We start from the raw sequence: 14199 nt of genomic DNA on the forward strand, positions 1-14199 counted from the left end.
TTTCCAATCTTGCTATATCTATTCACCAAAAACCTTATGTTCTTATCAACAAAATTTATCCTCCCTTGTCACTTTCTCCGACTAGAATGTATTTTCTGTTCCACTACTCTGCCCTACTCAAAACAAGTCTTTTATCTAGCTCACAAAATAATTACTTTTGTGCACATTTTCTACTGAATAGGAATCTCATATCCTAGCCACAAGGAGTTTGTTTTCCTAATTTATTGGGAACCGCCTTTTCCTATCACAAGGAACTATTCAAGACAAACTGTGTAAGCTTTGTGTGTCAAAATTATTCACAATGTATTTCACTGACGAGTGACTCGTCATGAGGATAGAAGTGGCAGTCAAGCACTAGGAGTCAAACAATGTGTAGTCTGTAGAACTGTAGAACTAGCAAATGAATGTTTCGCAATTAGAAAACAGTGGATTGGTTAGCGGAACACTTTTAAAACAATAAATACTAGAGTTGTCTTCCCCTACCTCATCCGTATACGGATATCGAGTGAGGTCAATGCCTTCCATAGCCATTTGCTTTCTTAATTTCTCCGCCATGGAGCTGTCAGCACTTGCTTTGGAACTCTGGGTTGGAGTTGCAAAACCTTGACCTTTTTTCTCACATGTGGAAGAATTTGAGGAATTGTTGTTGAGGTTTTCATTGCTAAGATAACAGCCCGAGTCTCTTCTGCCTCTCACCACAGATGGTGAAGCCTCCGAGCCACTCTGTGAGCAATTGTGAGACATTATTAATGATATTCAAATAAAAATGTCTGCAATATAAAAGTTGGAAATTTTGAACATTGTGTAAAATATTTGCATCAAAACAATGTTCACACAATAGCGCACTGCGGTAGATATTTATTTTTATATCTATTTATGAAGACTAGATACCATGAGTATACATGTATTTTCACACTGTTCGGTCAATAGCACAGCACTTCAGGTGCACACACTCAGAGACAAGTGAACTCAACTATGAGATACACATTTGAGAACTGTGTAAGGCTGAATAGGAGTCCTCAGATGAGCATATTAAAACATAAGCTATTGTAAAACATATGCTATTGTAAAACAAGCTATTGTAAAACATATGCTATTGTAAAACATATGCTATTGTAAAACATATGCTATTGTAAAACATAAGCTATTGTCACCATTCTCTGCTTTCTCATCATCATTTCTCTTCTAAGATATATCGTAAATATAGCCTTCACCAAAAGCGATTAGCCTCGGGTCTCTATTCTACTCGGGGCCATTTAAAAAGTCAACCGCATCTGTTGTCAACTGAAAGCCTCATCGAGTATTTAGCTATTATTAGCCGTTTCTGTACATAGATAGCTAATGAGAAGTACGAATCAGCAAAATCATACCTGCTGCTTAATTCTCTGCTGCCGGGTTGAGAGATCCTCCGATGATAAACTATCACTGTGATACGAATGAGCAGGGTTGTTGACTCCTGGGATGTCTTTTACTACTGCAAAGGCGGGCCTTGGTGCCGTCACAAGAGGAGGAGATGCCAAGGCTGAACGCGAAGATTGCACAAAAGCGTCGAAACTTGTGTTGTTTATGCTGTTGGTGTCATCAGACTGGTTGGGGTCGATGAGGTGGCGAGTCTCATCATCTGATGGCAGATTCTGTTGGTACCACGCTTCAAACTTATCCACAACTGCAAAAGGTAAAAGAAAGGGCTGGCTAGGAAGCTAGAGACAGTGCTATAGAGCTGGTCTTTAGAGAACAGTTCTTTTGAGAGTTTTGATGACCTAGTTCTCTAAACAACAAACTCATCCAAGCTCTTTTGATGACCTAGTTCTTTTGAGCTAAAGTCATCATAAGAACAAACGCAAAGGGTAATATTAATTCATAATGAAACGTACACATTTAGCTTTAATCACAATAAGGATACCATAGATGTGCGAAATCAGATAAGTAAGGCTTAGAATTGTAGATAGGTGCACATGATGAAATTTATATATATATAGGGCCTATATAGACTAGCTGAATCTCAGAGTCTGTCTGTCTGTCTAGTTGTAGCGATCTAATTTTAGTAACTTTTAGTAATGAAAACTTCACTTTGCAGTAGATTTGATCTCAAAACCATTTCTGGAAGCGTCGAGCCTATCTATTAATAGTGAAGATATTCATTACATCGGTTAAAATACGCCTAAGGACGCTGCCTAAGGACGCTGCCTAAGGACGCTGCCTAAGGACGCTGCCTAAGGACGCTGCCTAAGGACGCTGCCTAAGGACGCTGCCTAAGGACGCTGCCTAAGGACGCTGCCTAAGGACGCTGCCTAAGGACGCTGCCTAAGGACGCTGCCTAAGGACGCTGCCTAAGAGCGTTGCTTCACACGTAACAATTACCAGCTGGCCTCACTAGATAAATGTACAGATTGCACATGAAATAAAAAGAGCTTATGAACAGTTAGTTGCAGGTAATGTAGTGTAAAGGTAATGCAGTAGGTAAGGGAATGTTTATAAGCTGTTTTTTTAACTGTGCAATGCAGGGCAATCATCTAGTATATAAATATATAAAGAGCAGGAGTGTCAGAGCTGTTGAATCAAACCATAAAACCTAGTCCTACTGTTTTCCTTTAAACGTACCCAGCAACCATCCTGTCCTAAGCTAACCAAAATAAGCCTAGGACTTCCAGAATGTTCCTGGCTTGTCGTATAAAACTATTCATATTTACCTTTTATTGCTAAGAGACATGCAAATGGCTGCATAAAATATCTTCTTTACACAAATATATGATTGTTTAAAGGGGTTGCTATTCACTGTCACTCTAATGGCCTAAGCTCATGGAAGAGGTGTCTCTATAGAGAGCCCAACTCTGCAGCCAATTTTAAAGCAGACTCGCAGTATGTCATCATATCCTGTGTTTAAAATCTGTTTAGCCTACCTGGCTTATTATAGTGATGGGGAATAGGAGACGTGAGAGGCTGGTAGGTCTTTCGGGTAACTTGAGGAGAATAGAACTTGGGCAAAACCTTTTGTGGTTGATTGAGTGGAGCATTGCATTGTCTGCAAGTTGGTGGGGCCCTCACTATATCAGCGCTGCAATATCATACATAAACGAGCTGTAATTCTAGAATAGCTGGCTGTGAGATGAATGCAGCTGAGAATATTATGATAAGCTGTGGAAACGAGTCTTGAGACTTCTAATGACACCCTTGTACATTAGTCCTTGTCACCCGCTCCAGGATGTCACGGGTAAGTGTACTAATAACCATCGGTGAGAATTGTCAACAGTGTATCTTTGCTGGATAGGCACGATTTAGCAAGGTGACATGATCAGTGCAAAGTAGGGATTCACTTTCAGACATTTCTCATAAGCTAGCTATACTCCTGTAAGTGCTTGAACTCATCAATAATTGAACAGTTGTTTGAATAGAGCATTAATCTTTCATTAAATCGTCTGTTCCAGATCGAATTTTACAGTACAAATAATCCTGCATTACAAGTAGTCATGCATACTAATCATGCATACGGGTGAGTTGAAAGACAATCTTTATAGCAATATACCCAGGAGATGTGGCACCAGAGCTGCAATGTCAAGTTGTTCAGAATGGAGCAACCTTGAAGACTGTTGACCTATCGGTCCCGAAGTAAGAAAACAATTACCATCATTACATGGTCATCTCCAGTGGCAATCAGATTGTCACTCACTGAGTGTACTTCTGTGTCACTCGCTGAGTGTACTACGGTGTCACTCGCCGAGTGTACTACTGCGTCACCCACCGAGTGTACTACTGCGTCACTCAACGAGTGTACTACTGTGTCACTCACTGAGTGTACTACTGTGTCACTCACTGAGTGTACTACTGTGTCACTCACTGAGTGTACTACTGTGGGCTGCTGCATGCTGCTCACAGTAGTACATAAGGCAGTTTGTTGACGATTACATGACGTTCTTATTCGTAACCAAAAGTTCGGATCACAGGTAATTAATAGAAATATAGAAAATAGCGATGTCATGTTACTACAACAGAGAACAAGCTGAGGTGCATCAAGCCACAACCGCTACCAACAATAAAATGGCTCAAAATCATTTACACTGCTGGCTTGCAGTTTATTAGTGAATCCTGCCTTGAAAGATTTCCGTAAGTGGGTTGCTAGATGGTAGAGCTCAAGTGTGCCTTGTATGTAGAAATGGAAATTCATGACACTAATATGCCTCACAGACTCTCACAACTATTACTAACTATATGCCCCACAGACAATCACAATTATTACTAACTATATGGTAACAACTGGTTCACTGTGACCAGTATTAATATGCCTCACAGACTCTCACAACTATTACTAACTATATGGTAACAACTGGTTCACTGCGACCAGTATTAATATGCCTCACAGGCTCTCACAACTATTACTAACTATATGGTAACAACTGGTTCACTGTCACCAGTATTAATATGCCTCACAGACTCTCACAACTATTACTAACTATATGGTAACAACTGGTTCACTGCGACCAGTATTAATATGCCTCACAGACTCTCACAAATATTACTAACTATATGGTAACAACTGGTTCACTGCGACCAGTATTAATATGCCTCACAGACTCTCACAACTATTACTAACTATATGGTAACAACTGGTTCACTGTCACCAGTATTAATATGCCTCACAGACTCTCACAACTATTACTAACTATATGGTAACAACTGGTTCACTGCGACCAGTATTAATATGCCTCACAGGCTCTCACAACTATTACTAACTATATGGTAACAACTGGTTCACTGTGACCAGTATTAATATGCCTCACAGGCTCTCACAATTATTACTAACTATATGGTAACAACTGGTTCACTGTGACCAGTATTAATATGCCTCACAGACTCTCACAACTATTACTAACTATATGGTAACAGCTGGTTCACTGTGACCAGTATTAATATGCCTCACAGACTCTCACAACTATTACTAACTATATGGTAACAACTGGTTCACTGTGACCAGTACTAATATGCCTCACAGACTCTCACAACTATTACTAACTATATGGTAACAACTGGTTCACTGTGACCAGTATTAATATGCCTCACAGACTCTCACAACTATTACTAACTATATGGTAACAACTGGTTCACTGCGACCAGTATTAATATGCCTCACAGACTCTCACAACTATTACTAACTATATGGTAACAACTGGTTCACTGTCACCAGTATTAATATGCCTCACAGACTCTCACAACTATTACTAACTATATGGTAACAACTGGTTCACTGTCACCAGTATTAATATGCCTCACAGACTCTCACAACTATTACTAACTATATGGTAACAGCTGGTTCACTGTGACCAGTATTAATATGCCTCACAGACTCTCACAAATATTACTAACTATATGGTAACAACTGGTTCACTGCGACCAGTACTAATATGCCTCACGGACTCTCACAAATATTACTAACTATATGGTAACAACTGGTTCACTGCGACCAGTATTAATATGCCTCACAGACTCTCACAACTATTACTAACTATATGGTAACAACTGGTTCACTGCGACCAGTACTAATATGCCTCACGGACTCTCACAAATATTACTAACTATATGGTAACAACTGGTTCACTGCGACCAGTATTAATATGCCTCACAGACTCTCACAACTATTACTAACTATATGGTAACAACTGGTTCACTGTCACCAGTATTAATATGCCTCACAGACTCTCACAACTATTACTAACTATATGGTAACAACTGGTTCACTGCGACCAGTATTAATATGCCTCACGGACTCTCACAAATATTACTAACTATATGGTAACAACTGGTTCACTGCGACCAGTATTAATATGCCTCACAGACTCTCACAACTATTACTAACTATATGGTAACAACTGGTTCACTGCGACCAGTATTAATATGCCTCACAGACTCTCACAACTATTACTAACTATATGGTAACAACTGGTTCACTGTCACCAGTATTAATATGCCTCACAGACACTCACAACTATTACTAACTATATGGTAACAACTGGTTCACTGTCACCAGTATTAATATGCCTCACAGACTCTCACAACTATTACTAACTATATGGTAACAGCTGGTTCACTGTGACCAGTATTAATATGCCTCACAGGCTCTCACAACTATTACTAACTATATGGTAACAACTGGTTCACTGTGACCAGTATTAATATGCCTCACAGACTCTCACAACTATTACTAACTATATGGTAACAACTGGTTCACTGTGACCAGTATTAATATGCCTCACAGGCTCTCACAATTATTACTAACTATATGGTAACAACTGGTTCACTGTGACCAGTATTAATATGCCTCACAGACTCTCACAACTATTACTAACTATATGGTAACAGCTGGTTCACTGTGACCAGTACTAATATGCCTCACAGACTCTCACAACTATTACTAACTATATGGTAACAACTGGTTCACGGTGACCAGTATTAATATGCCTCACAGACTCTCACAACTATTACTAACTATGTGGTAACAACTGGTTCACTGTGACCAGTATTAATATGCCTCACAGACTCTCACAAATATTACTAACTATATGGTAACAACTGGTTCACTGTGACCAGTACTAATATGCCTCACAGACTCTCACAATTATTACTAACTATATGGTAACAGCTGGTTCACTGCGACCAGTATTAATATGCCTCACAGACTCTCACAAATATTACTAACTATATGGTAACAACTGGTTCACTGTGACCAGTATTAATATGCCTCACAGACTCTCACAAATATTACTAACTATATGGTAACAACTGGTTCACTGTGACCAGTATTAATATGCCTCACAGACTCTCACAACTATTACTAACTATATGGTAACAACTGGTTCACTGTGACCAGTATTAATATGCCTCACAGACTCTCACAAATATTACTAACTATATAGTAACAGCTGGTTCACTGCGACCAGTATTAATATGCCTCACAGACTCTCACAACTATTACTAACTATATGGTAACAACTGGTTCACTGTGACCAGTACTAATATGCCTCACAGACTCTCACAAATATTACTAACTATATGGTAACAACTGGTTCACTGCGACCAGTATTAATATGCCTCACAGACTCTCACAACTATTACTAACTATGTGGTAACAACTGGTTCACTGCGACCAGTATTAATATGCCTCACAGACTCTCACAAATATTACTAACTATGTGGTAACAACTGGTTCACTGCGACCAGTATTAATATGCCTCACAGGCTCTCACAACTATTACTAACTATGTGGTAACAACTGGTTCACTGCGACCAGTATTAATATGCCTCACAGACTCTCACAAATATTACTAACTATATGGTAACAACTGGTTCACTGCGACCAGTACTAATATGCCTCACAGACTCTCACAACTATTACTAACTATGTGGTAACAACTGGTTCACTGTGACCAGTACTAATATGCCTCACAGACTCTCACAAATATTACTAACTATATGGTAACAACTGGTTCACTGTGACCAGTATTAATATGCCTCACAGACTCTCACAACTATTACTAACTATGTGGTAACAACTGGTTCACTGTGACCAGTACTAATATGCCTCACAGACTCTCACAAATATTACTAACTATATGGTAACAACTGGTTCACTGTGACCAGTATTAATATGCCTCACAGACTCTCACAAATATTACTAACTATATGGTAACAACTGGTTCACTGTGACCAGTACTAATATGCCTCACAGACTCTCACAACTATTACTAACTATATGGTAACAACTGGTTCACTGTGACCAGTATTAATATGCCTCACAGACTCTCACAACTATTACTAACTATATGGTAACAGCTGGTTCACTGTGACCAGTATTAATATGCCTCACAGACTCTCACAACTATTACTAACTATATGGTAACAGCTGGTTCACTGTGACCAGTACTAATATGCCTCACAGACTCTCACAACTATTACTAACTATATGGTAACAGCTGGTTCACTGTGACCAGTATTAATATGCCTCACAGACTCTCACAACTATTACTAACTATATGGTAACAGCTGGTTCACTGTGACCAGTATTAATATGCCTCACAGACTCTCACAACTATTACTAACTATATGGTAACAGCTGGTTCACTGTGACCAGTATTAATATGCCTCACAGACTCTCACAACTATTACTAACTATATGGTAACAACTGGTTCACTGTCACCAGTATTAATATGCCTCACAGACTCTCACAACTATTACTAACTATATGGTAACAACTGGTTCACTGTGACCAGTATTAATATGCCTCACAGACTCTCACAAATATTACTAACTATATGGTAACAGCTGGTTCACTGTGACCAGTATTAATATGCCTCACAGGCTCTCACAACTATTACTAACTATGTGGTAACAACTGGTTCACTGCGACCAGTATTAATATGCCTCACAGACTCTCACAAATATTACTAACTATATGGTAACAACTGGTTCACTGTGACCAGTATTAATATGCCTCACAGGCTCTCACAACTATTACTAACTATGTGGTAACAACTGGTTCACTGCGACCAGTATTAATATGCCTCACAGACTCTCACAAATATTACTAACTATATGGTAACAACTGGTTCACTGTCACCAGTATTAATATGCCTCACAGACTCTCACAACTATTACTAACTATATGGTAACAACTGGTTCACTGTGACCAGTATTAATATGCCTCACAGACTCTCACAACTATTACTAACTATATGGTAACAACTGGTTCACTGTGACCAGTATTAATATGCCTCACAGACTCTCACAACTATTACTAACTATATGGTAACAACTGGTTCACTGTCACCAGTATTGATATGCCTCACAGACTCCCACAACTATTACTAACTATATGGTAACAACTGGTTCACTGTCACCAGTACTAATATGCCTCACAGACTCTCACAACTATTACTAACTATATGGTAACAACTGGTTCACTGTGACCAGTACTAATATGCCTCACAGACTCTCACAACTATTACTAACTATATGGTAACAGCTGGTTCACTGTGACCAGTATTAATATGCCTCACAGACTCTCACAACTATTACTAACTATATGGTAACAACTGGTTCACTGTGACCAGTATTAATATGCCTCACAGACTCTCACAACTATTACTAACTATATGGTAACAACTGGTTCACTGTGACCAGTATTAATATGCCTCACAGACTCTCACAACTATTACTAACTATATGGTAACAGCTGGTTCACTGTGACCAGTATTAATATGCCTCACAGACTCTCACAAATATTACTAACTATGTGGTAACAACTGGTTCACTGTGACCAGTATTAATATGCCTCACAGACTCTCACAAATATTACTAACTATATGGTAACAGCTGGTTCACTGTGACCAGTACTAATATGCCTCACAGACTCTCACAAATATTACTAACTATGTGGTAACAACTGGTTCACTGTGACCAGTACTAATATGCCTCACAGACTCTCACAACTATTACTAACTATGTGGTAACAACTGGTTCACTGCGACCAGTATTAATATGCCTCACAGACTCTCACAAATATTACTAACTATATGGTAACAACTGGTTCACTGTGACCAGTACTAATATGCCTCACAGACTCTCACAACTATTACTAACTATATGGTAACAACTGGTTCACTGTGACCAGTACTAATATGCCTCACAGACTCTCACAACTATTACTAACTATGTGGTAACAACTGGTTCACTGCGACCAGTATTAATATGCCTCACAGACTCTCACAAATATTACTAACTATATGGTAACAACTGGTTCACTGTGACCAGTACTAATATGCCTCACAGACTCTCACAACTATTACTAACTATATGGTAACAACTGGTTCCCTGTCACCAGTATTATAATCATATTAATGTTCTATTCATATAAGAAATCATATACATATTCCATATAAAATAGTGAACGGTTGTACTCGCTGCACTTCCTAAGCCCTAGATCATAACATGTTACTTACTTGACTCTTCGGTTAGACGGGTACCGCGCGCTACACCTAACAGGTGCAGACCTATGGCTAAGCATAGGGCTTGGAGGGGGTGGTACTTGCATCATTCCTGACCTTATCTTCAGACACTCATCGCAAGAGCAAGGACTAAAGTTCATCGATCTCGATGCATGCATAGCCGGAGGTAGTCCGCAAGAACAATTTATCTTGAGATCATTGGCCAGCTGACTGGTAGATAGGCTGGGACCTGCAGTGTATCATTGCATACTCGTGGATCTAGGCTTTTTAACTGTTATTGCAAACACACACATGTAATTATAGTATTTTTATTTCGCATAAGATATTTTGCCCAGCAGGTCAAAATAGAGTAAAAGCAAGATATTTATTTGTAAAAGTTACAGACCAACCAAGCTACAGACCAACCAAATTACAGACCAACCAAGTCACAGACCAACTAAGCCACAGACAAAGCAAGTCACAGACCAAGCGAGTTACAGACCAAGCGAGTCACAGACCAAGCGAGTTACAGACCAAGCGAGTTACAGACCAAGCGAGTTACAGACCAAGCGAATTACAGACCAAGCGAATTACAGACCAACCAAGTCACAGACCAACTAAATCACAGACCAAGCGAGTCACAGACCAAGCGAGTTACAGAACAAGCGAGTTACAGAACAAGCGGGTTACAGACCAAGCGAGTCACAGACCAAGCGAATTACAGACCAAGCGAGTCACAGACCAAGCGAGTCACAGACCAAGCGAGTCACAGACCAAGCGAGTTACAGAACAAGCGAGTTACAGACCAAGCGAGTTACAGACCAAGTGAGTTACAGACCAAGCGAATTACAGACCAACCAAGTCACAGACCAACTAAATCACAGACCAAGCGAGTCACAGACCAAGCGAGTTACAGACCAAGCGAGTTACAGACCAAGCGAGTCACAGACCAACTAAGTCACAGACTAAACAAGTTACTGACCAAGCAAGTTACAGACCAACCAAGTTATTACAGACGCACCAAGTTACGGACCAAGCGAGTTACGGACCAAGCGAGTTACTGACCAAGCGAGTTACTGACCAAGCGAGTTACTGACCAAGCGAGTTACTGACCAAGCGAGCTACAGACCAACCAAGCTACAGACCAACCAAGTTACAGACCAACCAAGTTACAGACCAACCAAATTACAGACCAACCAAATTACAGACTAACCAAGTTACAGACCAACCAAATTACAGACTAACCAAGTTACAGACCAACCAAATTACAGACCAACCAAGTTACAGACCAACCAAGTTACAGACCAACCAAGTTACAGACCAACCAAGTTACAGACCAACCAAGTTACAGACCAACCAAGTTACAGACCAACCAAGTTACCAGAGGAGTGATTAGATGAAATGGGACAGGCTTGAGATATATTTTCAGCAGACAAAATAACACAGTCTCTGTAAATGCTACATTAAAACACGTAGAGATTGTAAAATGATACAAATCCAGAAACATGTCTATTAGAGCCACCAAAAAGTATTTCAGTACTGCTTGCCTTCCTACCATTTGAATTGCAGAAAGAAGATGCGTTTGAAAAGTGAAAGAATGCTGAACTGAAACCTTGGTTCCCAGTAGAAGTTAGTTAGTAGTAGTTAGTAGTTCTACTAAAATAACGAAAGTACTTTCCTAGACGGAGGCGTGAAATTCCTGTTAAATCCGTGAAGCGGTTATAGCCTGGGTAGGTTCACAACACACTGGCTGCGGCAACAACCCAACTTACCTATAGCACAAGGTGGCGGTCCAAACGTATCAGAGCATGACATTGATCTGTTAGACTTAGCACCATGGCCCTGCTTTTCTGGCTGCTTGCTCTTTCTTCGAAATGAAGGAAATTTAAAAAACTCGCCAAGCTTGGTGGTTGCCGATTTCTTCTACAAACGAGTGATGTAACAACTGCAATGCAGAAACTCATGACCGTAACAAGGGATAAGAATGAAAACAACAGATTTTGTCATGATAAACGATCTAGCTTGCTACATAAATGATTGATGATTGTACAGCTTGGAAAAACTTACAACAGTTTACTTTAGTATAACAATCATACAGTAGTATGTAATGTATACTACTGTATGATACTATGTATACTACTGTAGGTTTTACCTTCGAGACAGACGTAAAGGCTAACGGCTGTCTAAAAGAGATTTGTTAGCAACGAGTTCGGTACACTAAACTTTTGTGATGCTACACAACATAAACTTTGAAATTAGATTAACAAAGATTCAGCTTAATAAACGCATACTTGAAGCTGTTTTAATTTCTTACTAAACTTACTTCAATTGTGTTGTCTTAATTTTTCTTAATTTTTATTATTTGTTTCCGGTTTGACGCTTTTTGCTTTTTTTGGTAAGATAACTTATAACCAACCTTTTGCAAACTTTTTTTTCAAACTGGTTCGAGGAGGAAAACTGAGTGACGCTGTTCTCAGCAGAGGCTTCTCGTATACTTGGTCATATTGTGGCGATCGAGAACCGGCTCGTATCTCAAAGTTTAATCGCATCTCAAGATAGACACTTGCATGAAATTTTACTCGTATTTTAATTTCCGCGTATGTCGAGGCATGACTGAACTGGTTGGTGACCAGAAAACATTTGTTATAAAGTTGTGTCCCCATTACCTTACTACAAGTGAAGACAAACCTAAAAATTATTTATCACAGTCAACACTAGATGCATGGATTTAGCTCGTTTTCATAGTAGAGAAATTAATTTTAACCGGCTATGATCCTACCTTGACCTTCTTCTCTGTCATATCACTTCGCTCCTTCTCACACTGCCTTATCTGAAGCATCGCCTGCTCGGCGCTCAGCCTGCCCGCTTTGGCTTGCACGAGCGCCTCTTTTCTCCGATGCTCCAGCGCAGCTGCATCATCAAACGTCTTTGGCTGTGACATCTGCATTTGGTAGCAAGTGCACCCTGGAGGCCCTGTTCGGATAAGTACCAATAATGTTATGATTTCTGTGGATAAGTAAAATAGGATTAAGAGAAGGTAACTCTAAACCACTTGTATTATACCCTACAGGATGAAAATATTCGTTGGTCATAAAAATTCGCCATTTCGCGAACAGTCAATTCTGCGAATTATTAAATTCCGTGAATAATTAGTTCTATTTTTAATCACAAGGGAGAATAACTACTGCATCAAATTGAAAACTAGTCGCTAGGCTAGTTTTTAATATAAATACTAAACGTAATTGAGTTCCAAAACATTTTTAAAATCATTGCCTGAGCTTTGAGCTAACATCATTGCCAATGCATCACATTTATTTACAAAATTATTCAAGGTTGTCACAAGATATGCAGAATGGCGTCATCGCAAAAATAGCCGCTAGACAGAAGTACTAAACGTAGCCGAGTTCCAAAACTTCTTTAAAATCATCGCCGGGCTTCGAGCATTATTGCCATTGCATCAAACTTTACAAAATTATTCAAGGTTTTCACAAGTTATTCGGCATGGCTTCAGCATCGCAAAAAAGCTCTCCTAGTCTTTTTACATTGAAATCAACTCCATCAATCTTTATTACCGAAGTTAAGGGCGATCATGATTCTGATCTGGACATTATGGTATGTATTTGATTTGCAGTGCAGATACGTTTTTCCATAATCAACTGCATTAGTTAATTCTTTTGTTTAAAAACTGATCGCTTTCATTAGATACTTCAGCTAATGTTTTTGTACTTCCTTAACACTCGTTAATATTTTTTCTTTTTTGTGTTTACTGCAGATTGAGAATGAAACAACCTACTCCGATTACGAAAACTAGAGACAAGTAGTAATATTCATCAAGGCAGGAATCTTGGCAGAGAAGCAACCAGTCAACCTAGACCCCTTCATCGACAACAACTCCTTGATATCGCTGCAGCAAACATGATTAAATTATATATTTTATTTCATGTATAGATATATTATAATTTATTACAAACTTGAGTGTACAAATAAAATATTTCAAATACAAATAAAATTTTACAAACGATGAATGGAGTAAATATAAACAGTTTAGTCCATGTGGCAGTTGTCTAGCAATAAAACTAAACTGGTACCCTTGATATGTGAATACTAGCTTGGTGCTTTCGGACTAGTTATTTTGGTAATAGCAGCTCTGTCGCTGTCACTGTCTTGGGTAGATGTTGAAGGCGATTCTCTCGCTACTACATAGCTGGTAAGGAAGTTATCATCAGA

General features: G+C 39.2%; 1 protein-coding gene across 2 annotated transcripts in view; it reads right to left on the minus strand.

The window, feature by feature from the left end:
• LOC137408342 (uncharacterized) overlaps positions 1-14199 on the minus strand; it is a 35760-nt gene that overhangs the window by 1868 nt on the left and 19693 nt on the right. For both annotated transcript variants that reach the window (XM_068094837.1, XM_068094838.1), the window contains exons 7-12: positions 12752-12945; positions 11745-11895; positions 9988-10222; positions 2901-3055; positions 1371-1666; positions 484-723 (exon numbers count right to left, since the gene is read on the minus strand). In XM_068094837.1, coding sequence (XP_067950938.1) covers positions 484-723; positions 1371-1666; positions 2901-3055; positions 9988-10222; positions 11745-11895; positions 12752-12945 — 1271 coding nt within the window. The remainder of the gene's footprint in view (positions 1-483; positions 724-1370; positions 1667-2900; positions 3056-9987; positions 10223-11744; positions 11896-12751; positions 12946-14199) is intronic.

Source organism: Watersipora subatra, chromosome 11 (genome assembly GCF_963576615.1).
Source record: "Watersipora subatra chromosome 11, tzWatSuba1.1, whole genome shotgun sequence".
In the NCBI taxonomy this organism is placed as follows: domain Eukaryota; kingdom Metazoa; phylum Bryozoa; class Gymnolaemata; order Cheilostomatida; family Watersiporidae; genus Watersipora; species Watersipora subatra.